We start from the raw sequence: 27,266 nt of genomic DNA, 5'->3' as shown, positions 1-27,266 counted from the left end.
GAAGCCGCAAAGGGATCTTTTATCAAAAAATTCTTTATTCACTTTTTAAGGATATTTTGTTGGGCATCCACCCAACTGATCTGCTTCAACTGATTTTTCTCTTTTTTACTTTTTGACGATATCATATTCACTTGACGTTGCAATTTACAACACTCCAAAGGGATAACATTATGTTTTATTTCGGCTTGAAAGTGTTCTACGACTCAGTTTCGAATTTTGCGACAATAATGCGTTTTTTCCGTTATTCCATTAAGTAATTTATACAATTCACAAAGCTAACAATTTTGTTTGTCACTGCAAACAAACATTTTACAGAAGTGACGCTTAAAACCGTTGCATCAACAGCGAAAATTGAAATCCTTAAAAAATCCGGTTAGTTTTGCACAGACGAAATTCTGCCTTTCCTTCATTTTTCAATTTTTAAAATTTTTGAATGTATTAAAGAACATTAATTTGTGTTCAAATTCCTTGACTGATATATTAATGATCTAGAAAAAATATTAAAACAATATATTGTTCCAGTTTTGTGTTATAAAATTTCAATTGATGAAAATTACAAAAAAATCCGGAATGTTTTTAGCAGCACTATACCTATGTACTTGTACATGTAGGTACATATTTCAACTTATAACACCAACACGAGTCTATAATCTTAGCTAAGCAAGTGTGTTTTTCGAAATCAAAAAGAACACAAAATTAATTCTTTCTCTCATAACCTTTGATCGAAAAATATAAAAATTTGAAGATTAAAAAACTGTGTGCTATATCTGCTATTCAATGCAAGAAGCTATAAACGGTAACGAGTAGTGCTTAGATTAACACGATTACATTTGCATGTTATAGGTAAAGTGATTAGTGACTCAGAAAAAATATCACAAATATTCGATCTAATGGAATTTCTAATTTCAATTACCTGATTTTTTCCAATCATGTGCTCTTTCTCTATTCCCATAAAACATAATGTACCTATATCTTACATAGATTAGGTATAATAAATAACAGCCATATATTTTTGGGGGATTTAACATTTAATATGAATAGTCATTCTTTTGAGTGGGACTTGCAGACGTTCATTGTTTTCTTCTGATAAAATGTTTTCTAATTTAATTTTTCACAGTAGTCCAAGAAAAAGGAAAAATGGTTATTGGCTGGTTACAATCAGAATAATATATAAAAAAATAAATAAATAATACAAAAAAAAATAATTGTTTTAAATTAAAAGATTATAACGAATATTTGTATAAGAAACTGCAGCAGAAAATTAAAAGATGAGTCATTGGGTCATATATCTACGCATAAACATGAGCTAACGCTAACGCTCTTTTCTCACTTTTCAGTACATTTTTTGAGATTTCAAGAAATCAGATCGATCTCAACAAAACGTTGTGACACTTTTTGGATAAGAAGTTCATTTTTTTTACGACGCATTATGTACGTATGTTTAAAAATAATTAATACAAAATATGCGCATTAAATATACTTTGTTTTTAATACTAGTCGAAAAAAAAAACCAAAAGTCCCCCAATTTCAAGATTTGGAAATGGCGAACAGCGAACAACACCTTGTAGCTCCTGAGGAATATAAAGATTAGCAAGAAGTTGAAGACTTTCACTTCACAATGACAAGAACCAGCACTAATATTATCAGCAAGCTCTTCTTAAGTCCAAGCTCAGGAAACAAGAATCACTGGAGCCTCCAAAAGAAAAACGGCCCATGGAAGGTTTTGGAGGAGAAAGTAAAAATAAAAAGGGAAGCTGCGAACGCATAGCAAACTCAAAGAGCTCAGTCCTTTGAATCAATTCGAAAAGAATTGAAACAGAATTGGGAGAGGGAAGCCGAATTTAATAAAAATGCGTCTTCAAAGGATGCAAAATATTCAAAATAGCACCTGAAAATAGAATCATTTGATATGCATTCTGTTACAAAATAAGTAGGTATACAATAGACCTAATAAATAAAGAGGTTTTTATTAAGACCAAGCTCAGAAATGCTTCCTCTTTTGTAAAAACAATCTAACTATACTCTGTCCGATAAAAATTGGCAGTACAGGCCTTATGGGAGAGCTTTTTCAAAATCAGTGGGACCTAACGACTGCCAAAAAGCAATTCACGAAAAATATGCCCCTGAAACACACAAGAAAACCACAGACGCGCCATGGCATTGTTGTTGTAATTTCTTTACTAAGCGAAGTACACCCTCCTATGACCGATCTGCCACACGATCTGTGGCAGAATGAAACTCAATGATAAAACTTTTTTATTAAAAGTATTTACAATACATAAGAGTTACCATTGGTAAACTTCCTTCATATACTACTCCTTTTTCTATTATTTTTCTGAAAGAGCTTTCAGGATTAATGCTTTTTCAAGTTTTTAAAATGAAAAAAAGCATTATGTGTTGTCGTGGTGTTGGTGGCTGTTTGTTTTTTATTTTGTGTATGAAGGAAAACAATTAATGTCAACATTTTGACATGCATTTTAACATTTCAACAGGAAAAATAGTTTACCCTTGCTTGGGGTCTGGCTGTGTTTTAAATGAGTGAATTTTTTGTTTTGTTATTTTGGTGTTAAACGAAAAATAAATTTTTTTTTCGTTAAAATGGTAACGCTGGTACCTTTTCGAAACATTTTTTTCGGATAATACGGCATCGCTGTGTGAGCTTTTTTATGTAATAGACATATCCAGAAGGCGTGAAGCAGAGTGAGATGCAAATGCCCTATCTTCCCTGTACTGCCAATTTTTATCGGACAGAGTATAGAAGTAGATTCGTTTTTGGCCGAAAAAGTTATTGCTTTTCGTGTTTCCCTTTATCGTATGAAGTGAATTTTTGTGTAAACATACTTTACTTTGTGTCTGATTATGTATAAAAGAAATAAGATAAAATAACATTTCTTTATTTTAATAAGTAAATTGGCAAGGACCTACCAAAATTAATAGGCTCCGATGTATAAAAAAGCGTAAAAATGTATAAATATATGGCATTCACTCATAAAACACAAGTTCATTATGTGTAAAAAAAATAATTTTCGGTTTGAAAACTCAACACCTTCTACAGATTTCTTGTTGGCAATAAGAAAAATCACGTTTAAAGTTTAAAACCAGAGGAAGCTTACTTGTTGCCTGTTTTAAATTTTAAAAAAGAACTTAGACCATAGGGATCAAGTCTCCCAGGGTCCCAGGGGATTATGTGTCCCCAGGTTCCCCTATGTATGTATATATACATAGTTTGCTTTCGTTTAAAAAAAACACAAACTCTTATCGAAAATTCAGAAATTCCTCAAGTATATACTCCTTCATCATAGCCTCTTACACAAGCTATGGTGATTGAAAAGGCCCTCCAGATCCATTAACTAACCGATCATATATAATGGCTTAACTTTGCAAGATTCTTATCATCCACTGCCACTTGTTAATCTGTATTTGCTTTCATTCACAGCTTATCTCAACGATAAGCAGCAATTAAGTTTAAACAGTAATTAACAAGCAATTTCTTCACATAACACTAATCTATATCTCTAGACTTTAAAATTCTTATCGACCCCACAATATCTTGAAAATGGTGATTATCCGGGGTTGGCATAATTCTTAGTTTCAGCAGCCACATCACTTTGTTCACAATGTGTTGTAAGTGCTGCAGTGTTCTTCAACAGAAAATATGGGTTTTCACCCTAGGAACTGCCTTTTTGGCCATTGGAATACTGACAATTTGCTTTTGGCCTGGATTAATTCGTACAATGATTTACAATGTTAGTTTAATTAAATGTCTGACTTCTAAAATACTCATTTTCTTTTATTAAAAAAAAAAGGAATTACCCCTATCGAAGACATCGAAAACCTACGACAAATGGTATATTACACCCATTCCCATATACATGCATATGTATTTATGGAACTGGACAAATCCTGATCAAGTTAAAAATCTCAATGTTAAACCTAACTTTGTTCAAATGGGTCCTTATGTGTTTCGTGAAGCAAAAATCAAAGAGGACCTTGAATGGCATCCGAATAAAACAGTAACATATTTTGGAACACGCACTTGGTTTTTTGTTCCGGAGAAGACAAACGGCACATTGGATGATTTAATTACTTGTCCAAATGTTGCTACAGCGGTGAGTATTTTTTCTTTTTTTTATTGTGCCTAAGAAAAATTTTTTTTTTAGTTTCACTAACCAGAGTTAATGTTCAGTGTATGTAAAAACATTGAGGTTGAGCATTGATTTTTTTTTTTTAATGAATCCATGTGTGCTTAGTGCTTAGGAGTATTTTGATGAAACTACTAGGAAGTACAGTTGAAATTAACTTTCGAACAGATGCGAAAGTAGCAAAAAGTTACATAAGTTACAGTAGGGCCCCTTGTAATATCACGGCAATAATTTCACAAACAACGCTTTTAGGATATTTTTATACGAAAAGTTGCAGAAAATCCTTGTATGTGATTTTTTCCTCCGCAAAATCAAAACGACTATTTCGAAGAGTTTCATTTATTGAAGTTTTTTTTTTTTATTTCTAAACTGCATAAACTATTTTGTTGATTTGCTTGTGTTAACCACAGTTTTACCTTTTATTTTGCTCACTGATAAGTTTAATTTGATTTGTAGTTTTTTTGTGTCATAGTTTTCTTTATTGTAAAAGTAGTTGCAGATTAATGTATGGCTTCGACCAAATCTAATCCCCCAATATAACGACTGATATGATCATCGTCGTGATAAGTCTAAAATTTGGGCTTTTCCCTCTAATGTTAGGTAACTTTCTTTTGGAATAGTTGTTTAATCTATTAAAGAATGTTTTAACTGTTTATTATGTGACTTTTTGAATCAAACTTTAAATAATTTTCTGAGCTACTATAGATCTATGACACAAAAAAACGCAAATTTTGTGACCTCTTACGATAAAATAGATTCTCAAAAAGAATTGATTTTTGCGCTTTTCTATTCAAAAAGGTTATCAAAAGTTCTGCTTAAAAATCTGAACTCTATAAATAAATTAAATTTACGGGTCTATTCAATCGTAAGAGGTCTCAAAAGTTGCGTATTCCAGAGAAGTGTCTGGAATATACTTACTTTTTAATTTCGAGATAACTTTAGGGCCTCTACCACCTATTATATAAAGTACAGTAGATGACGGATATGAGAAAGTCCAAAAAACCAGAGAATTCCTTTCTTATATCCATGTTTTCTTATAGAAAAAAAGTGTATATAAGAAAGAAAATTTCTTATATAAATAAAATATATATAAGAAAGAAATTTTCTTATGTAAATACAAATTGCATATAAGAAATAAAATTTCTCTTATAAGTCATAACATATTTATTTCGTTTTTATAGAAAATGTATTTCTTTTTTTAGATGACATTTTTGAACCACAACAAACGAACACAAACAATGTGTGGGCGTTTTTTTCTTTCTTGCTCATCCTCAGTTTGTCAATTTTTTGGCAGCTCAATGAAGCTGGATTTAGAAATTTTGTGGAAGTTACACTTTGCATCATTTGCATGTTTATATACTGGAGATTTTCTTATAGACGTTTAAATTTCTATGTAGTGAATGAGATTTTATATCAGGATAGGTTTCTTATATCAGTGTTTTTCTTATAAACGTTTTTCTTATATGAGGTAAATTTAACACACAATTTTATGAGAAGGTGCATGGTGTTTTGAAATGTCTGTCTTATATGCGTGTTTTTCTTATATGAGACTTTCTTATATACGTCATCTACTGTAATATTATATAAAGTTATGTTCAAATTAAAAAGTAAGATCATATTAAATCCTACTCATTAATTCGCAACTTTTGATATGTACCTCTTTCGAAAAAATAGGAGCAAAAACAAAAATTATCATAAAATGACCGGACAGGGGGACACTCTAGTGTATGTCCTCGTCCAAGATTACATATTTAAATTACCTATACGGTTGGTTTCATAAAATTTGGCACACGTGATATTTTTTTTTTGTATTTTACCACATTGCTTAGAAGGTACCCATACAAAATTTAGCAAATTTTGCAATTTTCTCGAAAACAGCTTTAATGATTTTGATTAAATTTTTGCAAACTTTATAATGAGAGCAATTGGAATAAAGCTGCATTTTTAGCTTTTCTCGAAAATCTCATATAACAAAAAAAAAATCTTTGGTATGTCGGCTATTCTATTCAAATCACGTTTCCAGGCACGTTACATTTAATAGTATGAAAACTAAGGAATAACTTTATGCTGGCTTGAATTAATTCAAACATTTAGAAATATTTTATTTTTTAACAGTTTTTTCACGAGTGTTAAAGTGGAGTTAGCAGGTTTACACTCTAAGCTGACGATATAAATAAAATAATAAGAAATTCATTAAAATGTTGGCTAAGAAAGTTCAGTTCAAATAGGTGTAAAATTTATATTCTAAAATTATTTTACATATTCCAAGAGACAACAATACGGCAGGATATTTCATGAAATTTCATCAAGTGAAATTCGTTTTTTTCTATCTGTTTTTAGAACATTCATAAGTCTAGCTATCAGCCAATTTAGGGTTGTCCATTCTCTATTGCACACCCTGTATATATTCAGACATATTCTAAACAAAAATTTCCAAGGAAATGGTTTCGGGAGAAGGGCCCCCATTTTGAAAAATGGCGAAAATTTCCATTTTGTTTTGCTCCCCATATTCTTAACCATTGAAGAACGAAATTCAAGGTAAAAAAATAATGAAATTTCAGGAACTTTTCAGTTAGGAGTTTTTTTTTTAGAATAGGCCTGATTAGGACGATTACAACTCAACTTCAACTTTTTGAATCGTTATACCTAAGAAACGGTTTGTCTTAGGAAAAAAAGTGTCATGACACTTTTTATATATAATAATCTGGTCTAAAATTCTTGCATTGAAAATTTTTTGATAAGACTTACCGTTTTGCTTAAAATCGTGAAAAACCCATTTTTTTGACCTTTGACCCCCCGTAAATTTTTTTCCAGACCTCGGATCGATGAGGACTTTTTAGATTTAATTTATGATGGTGTTTCCAACAATCCTACCAATTTTCAGCTTGCTGGGAATTAATGTAACCTGACACCCTTATTTTAGTCTAATTTGACCGGACTAATTAGAGAAGGGCTTTTTCGTTTCCTCCAATATATAATTTGTGTCCCCAGCACAAGCTTATTTCGTTGATAACCTTCACGATGTTGGGGCAATTTTTAATGCTTTTCAATGTTTTAATTTCACTGTTTTTTTTTTTTTTTTGGAACTTTGCCTTTCCATGAGAAATTTTCGACAGCTTTTGGAGAGTTATTTGCTGTTACCTTCTAGACTTATAATGTATGTATTACGTGGAGTTGAAATGAGTGTTCTTGCATCTATGAAGTCTTTCACATCTTGGGACATGGCTCCTTAATAGTTTGTTGGGGCGTAGCCGTACCTTTTATTTGTAACTTTCCTTTTTCCTTTTTTTGTTTAATTGATTTGGTTTCCTTTTTTTTAATTTATAGATTGTATAACTTTTCTTTTATTTCCTTTTGTAATTTTAAGTTTTCCTTTTACTTTTAATTTGGTAGGTTCTACTTGCTTGCTTGTGCTTGGTGTGGTGTTGGCTGTCAACTTTGAATGAATTAGATATGAGAGAATGAATGTGATTGAATGGTTTTTTATTATTATATGGCTGCAATGTCCATTTTTAATTCGGACCGGGAGGAAACGAAACGTGGACGTGTTCGAGATAAGGGGAAGGAGCTTTTCACGTAGTCTTTTGTGGTTCCCCCCGGTAGAACATTTTGAATTGAACATAGTTCAAGTAAAGAATTAACTGTACTCCGAGGCAAATGGTATTGAATAGAACAATTTGCAAGATCTGATTGAAACTGTCGTGATTCTAATGTTTCATCGTTTTGCTCGTTGGTTTCATTTATATATCTAATTTATTTCAGTCACCGGTAAAGGCAAGCAAATTTATGAGCTTTCTGCAATTTATAAAAAAAAGTACTTGCATAGTAATTGTTCGATACATATTACGGATCAATAACCAATTTTTTTCTTTATCTTCTTTTGCACAGGCAGTTGCGAATCAGATGCGAAACGAAGGCAAGGCCAAAAAGTTTCTTCTCAATACTTTGCTGAACACAAATGGTGGAACGTTGACATGGACCAAAACTGCAGAAGAATGGCTCTTCAAGGGGTTCTATGATCAGTTCCTTGATTTTGCACTCAAATTGAATAGACCTGATGTACCCGTAGAATCTGCATATTTCGCTTTGTTTCTGGATAGAAATGGCACAAAAGATTATGAAGGCACATATACAGTTCATACTGGACAAGGTGATTTATCGAAAATGGGTGAACTAACGCATTGGAATGGCAGTGATCACACTGGTTACTATGAAGGTGAATGCGGCAAAGTGAACGGAAGCACTGGAGACTTATGGGTGCCAAATCGGCCAAGAGACCAAGCCATATCAATGTTTATCCCAGATACTTGCCGGTACATTAATTTGTTTGCCGGTGAAAATAAACGAAAAATGGGCATTGATGCTATAAAATACGGAACGAATGAAATGACTTTTGATAGTGGAGAAGTTTATCCAAATATGAAATGTTTCTGTCCCAAAGAGAGCGATCATTGCCAAAAAACTGGTGTCATTGATTTGGGGCCATGTACGCAAGGATCTCCAATGTATATGTCACATGCTCATTTCTACTTAGCTGACCCGTCTTATAGGGCTAACATAACTGGCATGGCACCTGATCCAGAAAAACACACATTTACGATTCTAATGGAGCCCACTTTGGGGGTGCCACTTGAAGTAAATGCTGATGTTATGATAAGCTTGCGAATCCGAAGGGATAATAGTTTTAAGTAAGTTTTACAATACTAGATTTGATGATATGATTTTGTCCCTTATTTGAAGGCAAATTAAATTAATATGTTTTTTTACAGAATTTTCAAAAATATTCACGAAGAGTTTTATGCTCCCTTCTTCACCATTTCGCAGCGGGCGGAAATCGATGAGGCTCTTGCAGCGGAAGTTAGGGTAGGTGTATTGAATTGAAGTTTGAAATGTTCCTTAATTGTGTTTTTACTATCTTTGATTCAGCTTGCCTTAGGTTTGCCATCTTATGGAGTCTATGGTGGAATTGCTTTGACAGCAATTGGTGCTATTATGTTAGTAATTGGTATTTTTTTGACCATAACTCGAAACTGGAAAGGCCAGAACAAACATTTAAAGAAATAATGAAATGTAATTTGATAAGTTTTTAATATATGTAAGCTTGTAATAAGATTTTTGGAGTTTATTGTTTTCTTTGCTTTAAGATACAAAGAGCGGTTAGAAAAAGTTAATTTCTTGGAAATGATCAAATATAGCAAATTTACCAATTTTATAACATTATTCTACCAAAAAACTGGAAACTATCGATTGAAATAAGGCGCTGATGAACGTTCTTAAAATGTTATCTTGAGAAAGTCAACTCATCTGTTATTTTTGAAGCTAAAATAAGAAAATAAAATAAGCCTCAAACAAATAAACAGCAGGATTATGAAAAAATGTAAAGAGTCCTCAAGACTTTGTCTGCGTCGAAGTGGTCGTTGTTGCATAGTAGGTATATCGACAACTTTGCGGGTGGTTTATCCAACACTGTTTGGTCGATTTCGTGCCTTCCAGGGGAGATTATATTATGATTTAAATTGAAGGTGAGCTTGGTTTTGTGTATTGGTTGTCTTAAAGTAGGCTAAACTCTGGCCAATCTTTGGTGGATAGTGGACTGTCCCGCCAAAAAACAGACAGCCCTACTTCAATGGCTACTTTATAAGTAACCACCCGCCGCTGACCGGACCCGTCAATCTTTTATTTGAAGGAGTCCATTAACATCACTTTTTGTTCGTTGCTTTTTAATGTTCCAATCACGACTGTGTGCGCTTATCTTTGAAGTTTATGGTTGAAGTTTAACTTGTAGTGCATTCCGAAGTTTGTGTATTTGAGTGCCCTGATATTAACAACACAAAGATCTCCAGATTTCTTCCCTGGGCGTATCGATTTCTAGTATTTAATTCCTGTTCCGTAATTAAGGAAGAAATATTATATGGTTTTGTAGGTCTTGCTTCGTTAACAATCCGCAAAAAGTCTGCAGGAACGAAGAGCTCTTTGTTTTTTTTTTTTTAATTTCAATTGTGGAATGAACCGAATCAGAAGATATCTGGGTATGTCCAACTACCAAATATTTTTCGTGTAAAACGCCTAAAAACTTAAGTAAAAACGTTCAATTTGTCATCTAACTTCATGTTTTATTTAATACAGGTAAGTATAAAAGAATAAGTACAAAAATAATAAAAGAAGAAAAAAAAACAGATTTCATTATAACAAAAAAAAAAAAAAATTAATTCAAGATATGATATTGCGGTAAGTTTACATGGGAATGTTTACGGATTTTTGGAACCTTCCGAAACGGAGAGAAGGTCGGATGTTGCTTCTTTTATTAAGACCAAAACAGGCCCCCAAGGACACTGAAAAGTGAATTTTTTTGTGGATAGAATCGTCGGTTGAGATATATCCCTTGGAAGGGGTCGAAAACAGGTGGTTTAGACATAAAATGTGGTGTGGTCGTTCAAATATAAAATGAATCATTGGTTTTTGTAAACAATTATAGATTTTTCTGTCTCTTCGTTAAAAAAAAACACCCTTTCACCTAAATTTTCTTATAAAAACTCTTTATTGTTGCTTTCTATCCCAAATCAAAGTTTTTGCCAAATTTCATTAGGGTGGCCAATCATTTTTGTTTTCACTCAAAAAACACCCTTTTAAACATGATATTTTTGTAGACACTCTATTTTCTTGTTTCTAATCGCAGAAGTAACATAATTGCTGAATTTCAATAGGGTTCCACCAGAATTACCGACTCTAGTAGTACACCTTCAAATATACCCATATTTTCTCTGCACCAAAAAAAAACACCCTTTCACATAAAAAAATGTATACACTCATTTTACCTTTCATACCATCGAATTTATCGGACTTATCGTGGATTTCTCTTATTCCCCCCCCCCCCCCAAAAAAAAAACCCACTTTCACCTAAGATATTAATAAAGACTCCTTTGATTCTTGGTTTGTGTTATAAATGAAACATTTGCACCAATTTTCATTGGTGTAACCTTTTTTTTTCAGTTTTTGTGGTACTAATTTCGAATTTCATCATTTTTACAAAAAAAAACACCAATTTTGTAGACTTTAGTATTCTGCTGCTCTGTTCTTAAAGCTGAAAGTCAAATTTTCGGATATTACCAAGACCAAGAAAGTTGAAATTTGGTCGAGGCCAAGCCTCGAGAAATTCATCAAATTTTGTTTAGTACACAAAAACTAACGGTTCAGGTTTTGTACTAATTTTTTAAGATTTTAGTACAAAAATATAAATTTTGTACTAAAAAAAATTTGTGACTTTCTTACACATAAGTCTATCCACACATTTAATTTCAACTTCTTAGGTCCAAAGAACATTGATATATTGGAGTTCAAAGTCTTATATCTGAAAATGGGAGGCCATTTTATTTTTAATTTAAATTTACTTTGAATGTTTGAATATTTTTCTCACTCTCTTGGTAACTCTCAAAGAGTAAGGACGTTATTTTTTGAGGTTTTTCTAAGAGTTTTTTTTGCAGTTTCATGATGGTTGATTTTATCAAAGCCCAAAGGGGGGCAGACAAGCTTCACTATGAAGGATTTGCATACGTGAAGTACAGAGGGGACGATGATAAAACTTTTTGGAGGTGCGAGAAGTATCAGAGCTTCAAATGTAAGGGAAGGGTTGTTTCTAGAAAAAGAAAATGTGGTTTTGCTAAATGAGCATAACCACGGGCCTTCCCCCGTTTTGTATGAGGTTGCTCGCACCTCCCAAATAGTTAAAGCCATGGCCACCACTTCCTCCCAGGTCAATAGTTGCACGCTGTATGCAAGGAGTTTCTGTGGAAGCGTCTAACCGTGGCCCAAAGCTGAAATCGCATGAAAAGGCTGTAACCCGGCATGCTCAGCCAACTAACTTAATAATCGACTACGAACAGGCAGAGGAGCTTACTCTCCGAGAAGTTTTCCCCGAAGCGGTAGTTTATAGCTGCTTTTTCCATTTCGCGCAAGCAGTCCGCAACAACATTCAGCGATTAGGGATGCAAGCAAGATACGGAGCGGACAGGAACTTCTATAATTGTCTTCGGCGTTGTGTTTTTGCGATACCAATGATGTATTGAATCGCTATGAGATGTTGGCGAGCGAGCTCATAGAAAGTTTGGTGATACACAAAATCACCAAGACTTTCTAGAGTATTTCCAGAATACTTGGGTAGGGCTCCGCCATTGTACTCCTAGATTCAATATTTCAATGTGGAATTGCAAGGAAACAACGACACAAGACCTGTCGAGGACAAATAATGGAGTGAAGTCTAGGCATAGGGCCTTTCAAAGTGCGATTGGGTGCCAACACCCAAATATCTATAAGCTCTTGGAAGGCCTTTTAAATGAGCACTTGAGAATCAACATCCTATTCGAACGTCTGGATGTTGGCGGCGACCACATGCCACTATATTCGAGAGTTGAGTATGCTCAGACAAATGAAAGGCTCCTCAGACTTATACGTTAGTATGATGCCAAGACTCCACAAGAGTACCTGCGAGCGGTAGCACAATATGTTGGAGACTTTTAAGACTCCTTGCATACAAAAGTAAGAGGCATGGGGATGGGGAACTCACTTAAAAAACCAACCTAAGAGTGAGAGGGACGGGGAACTCACTTTAAAAAAGCACCTTAATTTTGTATAAGTGGTGTGGAGTCGTAAAATACGGTGGGAGTGATGAACCACCGGATCCACCCTTTCATAATAAATAAATTTAAGAACTTAATAAATCCTTTGTCCCTGCTTTATGTATAACTTTAATCCCAAATTCCATCAGTGTATCATGTTTTTCCCATGTGAAATTTTTGGTTTTTCCCAAGTTTCATGAGTGTAACAGTGTTTTTTTTAAAATGCCTATTTACCTGTACTGTATTAGCAAGATGGTGATTTCAATCTGTTGGTGGTAAATTTTGTATTTTGAAATATTATGAGGAAGTTAAACCAGGGCTGCCACCTCATGGCACAAGATTTGAATTTGATTTGACACACAAGCAAACAAATAAATAATTTAGAACGAACTACCAAATAGCACAATTTTATCATAGTATGAAAATTCAAAGAAAAATTTGAAGATGAGTCATCATGACTCTTCGGCCAACGTATAATAGCAGATGTACATCTATAACCTCTTTATTTTATATATCTTGCTCCCCGTTCGTTATTTTTTTCCAATACAGGGACATGAACTAAATAGAATTTTCATTGCAGAAAGAAAATAACCGCCTTAAAATATTAAAGGATAATATGCGCTTCAATTTATAGCACACCGTACAAATTGGGTAAGGCTAAGGATATTACCAGTTGATTTACAACTTCTTATGACAGCGTTTGGGGACCCATCGTAAATAGCATTTATGTCAAACCTAATGGTAGCTCAGTTTTATTCAAACAATTTGTGATACATCATAATCGGAAGATGGCTGTCTTAAAATATTCTAATTTTATAGCGCTATTTGTATCTTTATATTTTTTTTTGTTGTCCTAATATTCACACATTTATATTTTACTATGCACTTAAAATGAAAACCCTCCCAAAAACAGTATACACAGATAATGATAACACATCATAATCGTAATCTTTTGAAGAAATTTTCATGTTATGATGGTGAACTTGGGTTAAGGACGTGCGAATTTTGTTGGTTTTTTTTTATATTCAATTGGTTCTGTTGAATCTGGGTTCCTTGTAAAGTTTGAATAAATTAAATTTTTTGAACTGAAGATTTATCATCAGATAAAAAATTTGAGGAATTTTTCATGCTAATTGACCCATGGCCATAGAATATAATCAAATTAATCAAAAACCAAAAGTTTTTTGTTTTTTTGATTTATGGCTTTTTCGCTGTTTATGAAGTATTTTTTTTTGTTTTATCACCCATTTTGCTTACATACATCTAGGAAGTGCTAATTTTTAAAATGAAGCTTAACAAGTACATAGGTACTTACGGTTATATGCTTAATCTGCCTCATAAAATTTGATGTTTTAACGGCACTTAAAACTTTTTGGCATACGACACAAGTGTAAATGAAATAAACATTTTCGTGGTATTTAAAAAAAAGGGTCTTCTCCTGGTGTGATATCAATTCGTGATAATAGGTTTCGAGTTTAAAAACAAAAGTTGACCAACTTTCAAAAAATATCCAAATTGTTTCAGTTTCAAGTTTGAAAAGAAAACGTGTAGCGAATATCGACAAACAGAAAAATTAATTGAAAGGAATCCACAAAAAATTGTCAAGAGTTGTCTATACAACAGCAGAGGAGGAATGATTGTTAAAAAATGCGCTGGGTGATTCGGGAGCAATGTGCAAAAAACCTATATCGTGTATGTTGGGTCGAGACAATAAGAAAATCGTATGGGAATGTTGACCCCTCTCATTTTTTTCAAAATTTTGATTTTAAAAATTAATTTTTCAAAAACTGTGCTATAAAATGGCTTTGTATAAAATGTTTGTAATAATAATAATTTAACTATATGCCTGTAAGACCTAAGGTCTTTTAAATGCAACTGCACGGCACTAGTTAGAAGGAATAGAAAGATAGGAAAGAATTTTTGTTGGTACAGTGAATTGAGAATAAGATGATTATTATCTCATATAGTCCCACGGGTGGCTTCCAAGCTGGGGGATTAAGAAAAAATGCTGCCTGAGGTAGGGCTCGAACCCACAACCTTGAGGTTAGCAGTCAAGTACTACATCCACTGCACCATTCACGCTTGCCACTCGCATAAAAAATTTCCTACCAAAGTTTCGAAAAAAACCTACCAATTCAAAGAAAAACCTACCCAACGAAAATTTTCGATTTTAAGAGAATAAATTCTTGTTTAAAAAAATAAAATGCACAACTGGGTCGCACGAACTTGCTCTTTAGTTAAAGTTGCTTAAATTTTTAAGACTTTCTATATAGAAATTTGGAAAAAAAAATAAAATTCGTTTAAAAAAATAAAATAAAATCTGAAATTAAATTGCCCTCCAAAACAAGTATGCAGTTTTGATTGATATATAAACGTGCATTTTTAGAAAAAAAATTTCAAAATCGTTAGAGCCGTTTTTTAAAAAAAACAATTTTTTATAAATAATTTTTTGGAAAAAAACTTTTAAAATAAAATTGTAATGCCATTTTGTAGAAATCACTAATCAAGAATGTGAAGTTAGTGTCAACACAAAACATGAAAACGGATGAGTTCAGACACCAACAATGAGGATACTGCGTTTACATACACTACTTAATATTATTACTCTCGGTTTAGATGGGCACATTTGTTTGGCACAAATATTTTGGGTAGATTTGACATAATTACGATTTTTTTTTCAATTATTAAAAATAAAATTATTTTAGAGAAAGAACTTGGAAAAACCTACCAAATTGACTTCAAACCTACCAACCTACCCAAGGTAAAAAAACCTACCCAGTTTGGTAGGATCCTACCCATTCCGGCAACCGTGGCACCATTGCCACCCGCAGAATACGTAACTAAAAAAAATCTTAACACACAAAGGGTAGCATTTAGTGCTACCCCTACCAGAGCTTGCCCGTATTATGTGATAAGCATTTTAACGATGAAATTTTTAGCATCGACCTGTACAGAGATCACAATCTTGGAGACTTGAATCAATGCAACATAGAACCAGGACAAGGAACATTTTTACTAAGAGCAAATATACAGCCCCGGCATAGAAGATCTAACCAATTCTATTATATTCTTGTTAATACGGAAGCGGAAGGAAAAGATGCTTTTAAGCACTATTATTGCACTTGTCTAACGGGGCGTCGCCGTCGCACTATCGGTACTTGGTGCACATGCAATATCAATTTCATAGTCTCTATCTTGGGCCCGACATCAAGACGTGTTCATACGACCAGCTCTCATATATTTTGTTTGCACATTCTCCTTTCCGAAACGTGATAAGTCCGAATACTGTGAAGCATTTTTTCGTCATCAATAGGCCTTACGCCTTAAGCATCGTAAAAAAATGTTGGTGAGTGTATTTCCTGAGCATTTGTTTTTCTTTGAACGCCAATTTTTAAGCTGCACGCTGCACCCTTGGCATGGCGCAGTTCCTGAAAAGCCTGGCTTACATCGGCATCGGATCAGATGTTTCACAAATCTCGTATCCGTACTCGCTCGCTCTACTATCATGTTTCTTCATCGCGTTGATAGTTTCCTATAAAAAATGTTATTATAATTATGATAAACGAAATACAAATACTTATTATTTTTCATTTTATATTTTATTTCATTTCTTAAATTTATCACAAACACAGTTTCGAAGAATAAACTTATTTAAAAATTATATTCATCTCTTTAATTTTTTTATTGCATTCTTACTTGTATTATAGTATCTAACTATGAAATGTAGATAGGTACAATATACTATGTAATATGTATTATATATGTATTGTTTTTTATTTTTTGTTTAAGGTACTTGCATCAACTTAATATATATTTATGTAAATGTTCCATAATAATAAAGTTGCTATGCAACGTCACCATTCTTACTTTAAATAATAAATCGATGATGTGATCGATTTTGCATTGACATCTTAAAATTATTTATATTTTGCTTTAAAACGAAAATAATAAATATCTCAAAATCAAAAAGTTATACAAAAAAGAGATTATTTCCTTAAAACTTCCAAAAAGTTTCAATTTTGTTTCTGTAAAGTTTCATTAGCGTGCGTAGTCCTTCGATAAAAGCTCGGTCAGTCCATCATTAGAAAATCATCCATTTTTTTTTGTTTGTTTTGTTGCTATTCTAATTTTAATATTTTTTTTTTTAATAATTTTTGGTTTAAATGATGTTTTTCTCAGACATTGGTTCAGCATTGGCTTCCTCCTGCTTACGACTTGGCTGTTGGAAGGCATTTAAAAAAAATGTAAGTATTTTTATCAGTATTACAGTTTTTGCAGATTACCTTTGGATGCATCAATATAAATGGCAATTCAGCGCAAAGTTCTCCACCCAAAGCGCCAAGGAAAAGTTTAACTTTCACTGCATACGAAACAATGATTCCGAATGCATCCCTGCTTTCTTGGGCAGCCAGTCTGTAAATTTATTAATTTTAGTGACTTAACAGATGTATAGTTAACTAGAAACTTACAAAGTTGTTGAGGCTAATACAACTTCTTTGCGCTTAACATCACCTTCAATGGCAATTCCTGACCGTTCGATATTTGCAGCCAAATTTGGAACCATATACATCACTTTTTGTAGGCTTGAACCTGGTTGTATGGGACAACCTTCACTAGTTTCAACAAAAGCAATTGTATTCCTGAATTGGCCGTTTTGGAAAAGCACCACATCGACGCCTTGTTGTACCATAGCTTTGATTTTCTTGACCACCTAAATAGAAAATACAAGCTGGATTTATATACCAGACACCAAAGTAACTGTTTTCTTTTACCTTGTTCGAATTATTTCTAACACAAACATTAATGGCCATACGCTCCCCATGATGATACAACTGCTTATCCAATGTAACTTCTAACTCCAATTCTCCAGGTGACAAGAGGAAATCCTTCCTCACCACCGTGCATGGTTGAATACCTGGCTTAGTTGGAGCATATTGCACCTTGCGAATGGCCAAGTTAACCGTACTACGCCGATGAGACCGATCACATTCAGAATCACCAGTAAAAACTTTAACAAAGTATTGGACTCCACAGGGTTGTCCCTCTTCGCTGGCCTTTTGCTGCAAGACCACTGATGCTGGTGAGCTAAGTGGCATTGCTAGGACAAAAGGAAAGGCATTTGAACCCAACTTGGGCAGGAGACGATCCTGCAACTTGGTTAGGTTCATGTCAATCTTTTGCTGAGGGTAAACCTGCATTGAGGCCAAAGTTAGTTCCTTTTGGAAGTTAAGGCCCATCATTTCGTCTTCCTCGCGTCCATATCGGAAGTTACATAGAAGTTGGACGAAAACCTTGCGGTTTTGTTTGATGTACTCATCATCAAGGACGACAATTCCATCTATAATAAATGAAAGTAGAAGGGAAGAAGTTTTAAAGATTTTTCTTAAAAAAATATAGATGCGTTTTGTGTTCTTATAAAACATTTTTTACATGTTTATTTTAAAAGAATAAATGTTTAAATTTAACTGAAACTATTTTACAGTTTAAATAAAGCCTGTTTAAAACAGAAAATGCAGTCGTTTATTTCGAAAGTCGTTTATTATAAAAAAAAAAACATTCGGAGCAAGTTAAATTTCGACGTTTTATTATAGGAAAGTTGGGAACAGTGCAGTCTCATAAGAAAAACTAAAACGTCTTCACTGGGTGACCGAAATACCTAAATACATTGATTTTAAAGCAAAATATTAATGTGAATAAACAAACAGCTGAATTTCTGCATCACAAAATGATGTTTTCAATAATGAACTTACACTATTCTAAAGTGGGTTTTGATGGTAGCTCCGGGGACAGAGAATACCATCAAAGGTTTTCAAACACAAATTTGTATTTAAAACTTGTTTGGTACCACTAAAGTTATCGAGCACATCAAATGTTTTTTTGGAAGAATCCTTGTCCTTCTTCTCCTAGGTACTGCAGGCCTATAAAAATAACAGCGTGTTCTTTTTAGGTACCAAAGCGATTTCTGGCGAATTGCACTGCTATTCCTCAACCAATGGACCAAAACGTAATTAATTTGATAAAATTCCACTACAAAAAAGTCTAATATGTTGGATCTTGAATGTGAGGAATCAGACCTTGAATTCAAAATTTAAGAATTTAATCCCCGAAATAGAAAAATATTTTAAATTTTTTGTTGGTTCACATAATAATTGTGATTGGTGTTTTTGCACTTATAAAGCTCTTGTTTTTTCTTCGAAATCGTTTGTTTTTATCGCAATATTGTTTCATTATTTTATTTAGAAAAAAATGGAACGTATCGAAAACAATGCAAATAGTGTGTTTCTGCAAGAAAATATTGAGGAAATCAACATTCTATAAAATTCAACTAAAAGACCCAATTCTATTTCGATACCTTAAATTTTTATTTCGTTTTCTTTATTTTTTCTACGCATAATAGACCTATAGTTACATATCCAAAGAAGCCAAGAATTCTTTTAACTAAAATAAATAACAAACGCAAGCTTTAAATTTAATCAATATACCTATTTTCCATGGCTCTGAAGCCATTAAAATTCTCCCCGTATATAGCATCTGGATTTACGCAAATAATCCTCTTTGATACTAGGGGAGGTTGCTTGCTTAAGAACTACGAGTAGCAAATACAAATAGTGTTGGTTCGTTATGTAGGTATTAAGAATATAATTGTAGTTGTATGATGAAGGAAAACAAAATCATATTAATGCTAATTCCCATAATGTTTTCTTTCCTTTTCACATTTTACATTTAAAACCATGATCTCCTTTATTCAATTTAATCTATTGCCTGTACATATATTATTTTTCTTTTGCTTAGCTCGTAATTAAACATTAATTTAACTATCTTGTTGGGAGTCTTTTCAAATAAGAATGCAAAACTAAAACAAGGTTGAAAAAAAAGTTTGTAGCTACATGTTCTTAAATATTAAAAAAAGTTAATTATCTTCATTTACTCTATTGAATCTTCTTGGAAGTCAATGAAAATGTTTCGTGAAAAGACATACCACATCAAAAACATTACTGTTCAATAAAATACCTAGTTTAAAATACTAAAAATACGCTTTTATCACGCAATAAAAAAAAAATAACTTAATTGACTTATAGGAAATCAAAAACGTCGAGCGCTTTGTTCAAAACTTTATTAAAGTAAAAGTAACAAAAATGCGCTCTACGCTTTTTGATTTTACCATTTCCTATAAGTCATTCAAATTAATTTTTTAGTGCGTGAAAGAAGCTTATTTTTAGTTTTTTAGACTATGTATTTTATTTTTTACTTATTAGTTTTATCATGATTGAAAGTAGGCTCAATTCGACTTGGGTTTATTAAGCCTCCAAAGTCCCTCTCTTTCGCTCGTACCTGCAGGTCTAAAATTGATTTGGAGTTTTACGACCCCCCAATTCCCCTCCCCAGGGTCCGGACTACAAAAATATTGTGTTATCATCCGAACTACATATGAATATGTACGAAACGTCAACGCCAAATAGTTAATAATCAAAAATGACCTATAGCCTATATAGAGAAACAAGTTAATAGGTACCAAGTTTCAATTCGATATTATAATTGGAAGTAGGCTAAAATTGAATTGGGTGTTTCAACCCTCCAAGTTCTCCAATGTTGAAATTATGCTGGCACACAAAGTACTAAGATGTTAAAGTGTACCAAGTTAAAGTTTGGTTTCAAGGGATCCCCACACATTTTGTATGGGAAGTGGCCCTCGGTGAAATTGTCTGAAATTTTAGTATCTTGTTCTCTTGAAGCTCCTGATAAAAAGCCGATGTAGGCAGAAAGTCGAAAAATGGACAGTTTTTAAGATAACGGGTTTTTTCCGATGACAATCTAAAACCTTTTATAAGGGATAGTAACTCCCTATATTGTGTTTTGCGCTAAAACCAGATTCGAAATTTATTTTGGCCTATAACGTCAGGTTTTGGAGATTATCTCAAAAAAGGAACAAACATCTTTTTTTAGGTTATCTCGGAAACCTGACGTGATAGGACAAAATAGAAAACCTGACGTGATGGGGCAAAAATGGACTGCGGATTCGGTTTCAGCGACCCTAAAAACTTATGGATTCCACTAAAAATTCATCTTCATAAGCATCAAAAATGTAAAAATGACCACAGAACGAGTTGTTTACTAATGTCGTTTTCGATTGGATTCACTCACGGATTCACTCATTCTGAAATCGAATGGAACAGGTCAAATCGCTTCCACTCAATTCTATTTTTTTATTTGTCTGATATTTCAATTGTCAAATATTTGTATTATTTTTTTTTCTTGCAAACGAAAGTTAGGGCGCTAGAGTTGGAAAATTATAAATTATTATTCGAAATAAATGGTAATTTATCCATTAATGTATGCATTTTTGATTTGTAATTAATTTAACTTTCAGAAAACAATATATTGTTGAATGAAAAACAAAAAAACACTGAGTGTTTTTTTTTTGACATCTGAGTGAATTCTGATTTCAATTCTGTTTTGAAATCAAGAAGAGAATTTCTATTCTGAGAAGCGTTCTGCCAGTCAAACTCGGGCGAATAAAACACTTTCAGAAGGCTTCTGAATGATTCCGGACGCTTCCGTATGGCCAATCGAAAACGACATAAGGGTTGAGCAAAAAAATATTTCCCTTCTCAATTCCCGATAAATTGTTTTTAATGACACAAAAAATTTGTAAATCGTTTTATATTAGGGTGGCGCAAAAAAATATACTTCTACTTTTAACAGTGGAATTAAAAAAAAAAAACGCGTGGTTCACATTTGAAAAAAATTATTTTTTTTAAAGTTTTTTGTTTGCGTTTAAAAAAAAAATGAGAAAGTTTGTTAAGTGCTTTTTTTTTGGTATAGTAATATTAAATTTATATCAAATTAATTAAATGGATTTTGGTTGAATTCCAAGAGTAAATGTAAAGCATAGCATTTTTCTGAGCACAATAATGCGAAAATACACAATTTTATATTATATTTCATAAACCATGTATTTCAAACTTTCTCTGTAGTGAAAATAATTTTTTTTTTCAATAAGTTAAAAAAAAATGTTTGAACCATCGTAATGGCAAATACTGTTTTTCTTTTATAATTTGGGTAAAATAATATCCACGTTGAGTTTTTGAGAATTTCACAAGCAACAACATTTTTTAGATCCACCCTAATACGACAATTTTCAATTCAAAAACACGATTTACAAATTTTCTGTGTCATTAAAATCCAAAGTTTTCGAAGAATGAAAAAAAAAACATTTTTTGCACCACCCTAATTAATATTTTTGCTTGTCAATTTGTTTTTTACAATAGGTATTTTACATTTATTAACAATAAAAACATCAAATGAAGAGCCGAATAAATTTCTTCGTGAGTTCTGCAGCCATTAAAATTTTGGCTGCGCAATCTGCTCGACGCGACGTTGACGACATAATGACGTTTTTGAGCACCAGAGCAGCTCCTGCAGTTGAACTAAGTTAGTACGATAGCAGATCTGCTTTAGTGACTTTATTAACACGTTTAACGCAGGTCTAGTTTAGGGACACATTTATGAAAACACCCTATGCCAAGACGATTTTTCTTCAAGATCGTACATTTGTATGTATACATGTGAAATGCTGAATGTGGTGAATATTCGTCAAGATATTACCGACTCCTTAAAGAAATGTGTTAAAAAGTTCAAGAAAACTCATTTAGGCAGAATGGAGTCCTGATGTGAAAACTCGAGTAGGATTTTAGAAAACATTATATATCATCGATACCATGAAAGCAGTATCCAAACACTTTTTTTAAACAAAACTTGGATCGAAATTTCAATCATAAAAGTGATTTATTTAAATTTATTTTCGGAAGCACAAACACATTCTCAAATAATTTCCGGAACAAGAGTGCTTACTAGATTATAGAAGATTTATTATTTCAAACTTTTTTCTATTCTGTACCAGTACAATCATATTTTCAGCACATTTCAAGCTTAATTAAAATTTACGAATAGTCCTTTTTAAACACAAACAATGGAATGTTATATCCTGTGAAAACAATATCCTGGCACAAATTAATTTTGCACAAAATAAAACTCTTAGCTGCAATTAATTTTAAATACTTAAAAAAAAAAAATTTAAATTAAAAATAGGTAAATTGAGCGGCACAAATGAAAAGTCCTTTGTAGTTTCTAACATAAATTCAATTAAAAGGATGCATGGAAGTGCATTTTATTCAGTTAATTTTTAGAATTTCTAATTAAACATTAAAATTCCTTTACACACAAACAAAAAAGAAATTCAATTAAGTTGAAATTAAAAATTTTTATGAAATTTTATCTTTCACATCATTATTAAAACATTTTTTCACATATTATACATACCAACAGGTTCAATAACGGTCACAGAATCAACGAATTCTCGTCGTCCCATGTACAAGGTGACTTTTGAATTTGGGGAGCATTTTTTGAAAACTTTAAAATTTACAACCATGGTTGCTGTTGTGTTTTCTGTTTTCAAATCGATTTAATTAAATTTATTTATTAGGTAATAACAGCAAATTAAGCTGTTAGGAGGTTATGTAGAAAAGTCACCCTGTTTCACGGAGAAATTTGGGAATATTAAAATTTTATTATTTTATTAATCAATTGTTTTCTTTTTATTTTTTTTTGTGTTTTAAGTTACTAATATCCAAAGTTATTTAAATTTTAAAAACTTTTATTTTTTTTTTTGTTTCAGTCGTTTGTTCGAGGTTCGTGTCGCTAAATACTTTGAATTTTTCTGTCATCTGTACATTGTCTTTATACCTGGCCCTAATTGAATAAGTTCCGTTGTGCGTTGGAAATAAACTTTTATGGCTTCGAGGTGAAAACATTTTTGCTTTCGTTGTTGGTTGGACAAAAAAACACAAAACAAAGTACATGATTTTGCGCAAGTAAGGAAAGTGTGGTTTGGGAAATTGTTAATCATGTTTATGTCATTGACAAACTGTATTTTGATTTCGAATTAGGTAGTACGGAATTTCTTTAAAAATACGTAATGAAAAATAAAATAGCTAAGGTTGCATGTATGTAAGTTGCTGAACACAAATTTTAGCTGCAAAAGAAAGTGGTGATTTTTCAGAAAGAGCATACCCACCATTCATACAAATTGCAAGGTATTGATTTTAGTGGTAAATAAAAACCGGGATTGATTTTCCATTTAGAGACATTTTAGTGTAGTTAAAAAATATATACAATCTTGATAGCTCGCAGAATCGATAATTTAGTCTGTGATAATTTCACGGACGATAATAGGGAATGTAAAAAAAAGTGGGTCCCGGAAGCCCGTCTTCCATCAGTCTGTCTGTATAAGAAGCTACAGCTTAAACGGATGGACCGATTAATATCAAACTTGAATTTTTTGGAGACTCTCCAGAAAAGGAGTTTTTGGAATTAATTTTGTTGGACCAATTTTCATATACAATTTTCACGTTTAATTTTCAAATGTTAGCTTTCAGCGAAGTTCTATTTTTTTATGAAACTTTCCGGTTTCTAATCGCCCAATCTGCGAGATCCTATAAATTTTCTGTGGTATTGAGGTCGGGAGATTGCGGTGGCCACTTAGGGCTGCCAGGCGTCCCGATTTGTGCGGGACAGTCCCGACATTTGGACCCTGTCCCGATATCTGTGCCGATTTACAAAATGTCCCGACCATCCGTTTTCGTTCGAAAACTTTGGGGAAGAAAATCAAAGTCACTGCTATATGAAAATAAATGAATATTATTTGACATTTCCTTACTAGGCAAGTAAAATGATTCGTCCATTAAAACTGAAACACAATCACGCTTTGCCGTCGATTTTGACAACTGCGAAAAGTTCAACTATAGGAAATCAGTTGTTTCCTCACACAATGACGCTTTTCTTACGTACGCTTTTTTTGACAAACGTAAGGAAACGTAAGGAATAGATTTTTGAAGAACAACTAATTGCTCTGGTCAAGGACAAAGAGTTCCTATACAATACGAAGCTCAAGGAGTACAAAAATGTTAACCAGCGGAACATGGCGTGGGACTCAATAGCAAGGAGTTGGGGAGAACAGGTAATATAACATTTATCAAAATTTACATTCCTGCATATGTTTATTTTTTTTTTGTTTCAGTTGGTGAATGTCGGCAGCGGTGGAAAAGTTTGAGGGACCGCTTCATAAAGGAAAAGCGAAAAATGGAAGCTCCCTCGGGAAGCGCTGCCGACAAGGACCTGTTTGGGAGTTTTTCGACTCCCTTCAGTTCCTTTCAGATTCAATCCAAACAAGAAGGTTATATGTATTTAAAATTTTTATTTCATATTGTTCATAACTTTTCTTTTACAGACAAATCGGAAACTTTGAAGCAGTGAATTCAACACATTTTTGGGGGGCATCCATCAGAAGACCGTGATGGAACTGGCAACTCCCTCGTCAATATCCTCAACTCCAAGGGATATTGACGAGGAGTTCATGGTCAACATGGCCCGACGGATGCAGCCCCTATCTGTTGCCGCCAAAATGCGGTTACAATCAAAAATCATGGAGGAAATAAACAAAGAGCTCCTTGCTAATCTTCAACAATAAAATTTATTTTATATCTTTTTTTTTTTTTTTTTCATATCGGGTCGTTTTACTTTTTTATTTTGTTTACTTTCAGATTAAACCAAGTGCAAATCTTCAATTTTCGATAGTTTTTCGAAATGTGTTTTTACTTTGCAAATTGTCCAATGTAGTTAATGCTTAATGCACATAAAATAACGATTAGGTTTTCATATCTTATATATGCAACTATTTATTTGAACGTAAGAAAATATACATACAAATTCCAACAAAAAAAAAACTGATTAAATTCGATTTGCGTTGAGGACCTTTTTTAATTCATCTCTCATCGTAAAAGCTTCACGAGTGGAGTTATGGGAACCTATGGTTCTGCTTTTTGGCAGCGGTGCTGCTTCATTTCTCCACTGGCCTTGGGTAATTATCTCACCATCGTTGTTGCAAACATCCACTAACTCTGGAGGACAAAACATTTGATCGTTCAGTTTTATAAAGTTGTGCAAAACAACGGTTGCCTTTACAACTCTCTCTGCATTTGATGGAAGCATATTCAATGTGGTTTCTAGAATCCTCCATCTGGCGACAAGAATCCCAAACGCATTTTCTATTACACGGCGGGCGCGTGACAATCGTTTATTGAAGTAAAACTTGTCAGCTTCAAGAAGTTTTCCGGGATATGGGCGCATTAAGTATGGCTTTAACGGAAAAGCTGCGTCACCCACCATGTAATGGTTGCATTTAAAATTTGAGTTTGGCAGTAATTTTGGGGGAGGGAAGTTCATTTCGCCCGATAAAATTTTTTTTCCAAAGGAGGACTCTGCAAATATGCCACCATCACTTTGGCTGCCGTAAGCTCCTATATCAACTGCAACAAATGTGAAATTAGCATCACAAGCTGCGAGAAGCACAATTGAATGATGGCCTTTATAGTTGTAATATTCCGATTCAGCTCCTGGGGGACAACGAATATTTATGTGTTTCCCATCAATAGCTGCTACGCAGTTGGGCAAATTCCAAAACAACTCGAAGTCTCTAGCTATGGATTTACAGTCAACTTCATTTGGTGGCGCTAAATAAAGTGGCATGAGCAAATCCCATAAAATGTCGCAAGTTTCATAAATAATTTTGGCGACAGTGGAATAGCCCATTCGGAACATCCAAGCCAATACTTGTTTTGAACAGCCCTGCGATAAGTATCTACAGAAAATATAACTTTTTATTAATAAAAGAAAAAAATAATTATATGAGAGAATTTACAACAAAGTCCGGAACAATCGGGCTTTGGGTTGTATTGGCATCCTCCAAGAACTCTTTTCTAAATGGGGTTCCACAAGCGCTTCAAAAACATCAAATGTAGCTGCTGACATCCGTGTTATTTTGAAAAATTGCTCCGGGTCCTTATCTTTCATTTGTTGAAAGTTTGTCGCAAAAAATCCTTTTGTGTCCCGACTTAGGTTCAGCTCTCGGACCCACCATCTTCTCTCGGAATGAGTTTCATCGTTCTCTTCTTTTTCACAATATGCCAAATACGCTAAATAAGCGGCACAGCTTAATTTGGCTATCTTAATAATTTTTTCCACTTTTTCAATACTATTTTCCATATTATTTATTTATTTTATTTTCCTCTTTTTTAATTCTTTGAAACTTATGAATGTTTTTTTTGACAACAGATAGGATATTTCAATCAGCTGTTTGTCATTCTGACAGAAGCGCGCTTTGAGGATTTCTCAACGTAATGCAACGAAGCGACGCCCTGAAGCGTGATTGTGTTTCAGCTTTTATGTTTTGACTTTCTGTTGTGTATTAAAATTTTAAATATAAAAAGCTTCTAGCTTCAATTTATTCGTTCTCAATTATTTTTAAAGTCCACATTTAAAATAAAAAAGAAACTGTCAAATCTCACACAATTTTTAAAACTTCTTCTTTCAAAAGGGAACGTTAAATTTAATGAAAATTGGTGCTTGGTACCTACATTTATTAAAAGTTCCATCATTTGATAGTTTTTTATTTTTT

General features: G+C 33.1%; 2 protein-coding genes across 2 annotated transcripts; one reads left to right on the top strand and one right to left on the bottom strand.

Annotated features, from left to right (window-relative positions):
* The first annotated feature begins 3,562 nt into the window (after positions 1–3,562).
* On the top strand, positions 3,563–9,222 carry LOC129905077 (protein croquemort-like). Its single transcript, XM_055980452.1, has 5 exons — positions 3,563–3,746; positions 3,807–4,109; positions 8,031–8,830; positions 8,912–9,005; positions 9,069–9,222. The coding sequence occupies exons 1-5, from the start codon at positions 3,618–3,620 to the stop codon at positions 9,204–9,206; spliced, it is 1,464 nt and encodes a 487-aa protein (XP_055836427.1). The 5' UTR covers positions 3,563–3,617; the 3' UTR covers positions 9,207–9,222.
* Positions 9,223–16,875: 7,653 nt separating this feature from the next.
* LOC129906127 (phosrestin-2) lies at positions 16,876–23,452 on the bottom strand. Its single transcript, XM_055981771.1, has 5 exons — positions 23,075–23,452; positions 17,527–18,092; positions 17,224–17,465; positions 17,038–17,167; positions 16,876–16,973 (listed from the first exon to the last, which is right to left on the bottom strand). The coding sequence occupies exons 1-5, from the start codon at positions 23,181–23,183 to the stop codon at positions 16,914–16,916; spliced, it is 1,107 nt and encodes a 368-aa protein (XP_055837746.1). The 5' UTR covers positions 23,184–23,452; the 3' UTR covers positions 16,876–16,913.
* Between the last annotated feature and the right edge of the window lie 3,814 nt (positions 23,453–27,266).

The sequence above is a fragment of the Episyrphus balteatus genome, chromosome 1 (assembly GCF_945859705.1).
Source record: "Episyrphus balteatus chromosome 1, idEpiBalt1.1, whole genome shotgun sequence".
Classification (NCBI taxonomy): Eukaryota; Metazoa; Arthropoda; class Insecta; order Diptera; family Syrphidae; genus Episyrphus; species Episyrphus balteatus.
The sequence above is the reverse complement of the archived record's forward strand: the minus strand, read 5'-3'. Positions and strand labels throughout refer to the sequence as shown.

What these genes read in the sequence shown, in the direction of transcription:
- LOC129905077 (XM_055980452.1), top strand. Translation starts at nt 3,618, where the DNA reads ATGTGTTGTAAGTGCTGCAGTGTTCTTCAACAGAAAATATGGGTTTTC. An exon ending in TTCGTACAATGATTTACAAT is followed by an intron (nt 3,747 to 3,806) that starts GTTAGTTTAATT and finishes TAAAAAAAAAAG; the next exon opens with GAATTACCCCTATCGAAGAC. An exon ending in GTCCAAATGTTGCTACAGCG is followed by an intron (nt 4,110 to 8,030) that starts GTGAGTATTTTT and finishes TCTTTTGCACAG; the next exon opens with GCAGTTGCGAATCAGATGCG.
- LOC129906127 (XM_055981771.1), bottom strand. Translation starts at nt 23,183, where the DNA reads ATGGTTGTAAATTTTAAAGTTTTCAAAAAATGCTCCCCAAATTCAAAA. An exon ending in GACCGTTATTGAACCTGTTG is followed by an intron (nt 18,093 to 23,074) that starts GTATGTATAATA and finishes CATTTATTATAG; the next exon opens with ATGGAATTGTCGTCCTTGAT. An exon ending in GTATTAGCCTCAACAACTTT is followed by an intron (nt 17,168 to 17,223) that starts GTAAGTTTCTAG and finishes ATAAATTTACAG; the next exon opens with ACTGGCTGCCCAAGAAAGCA.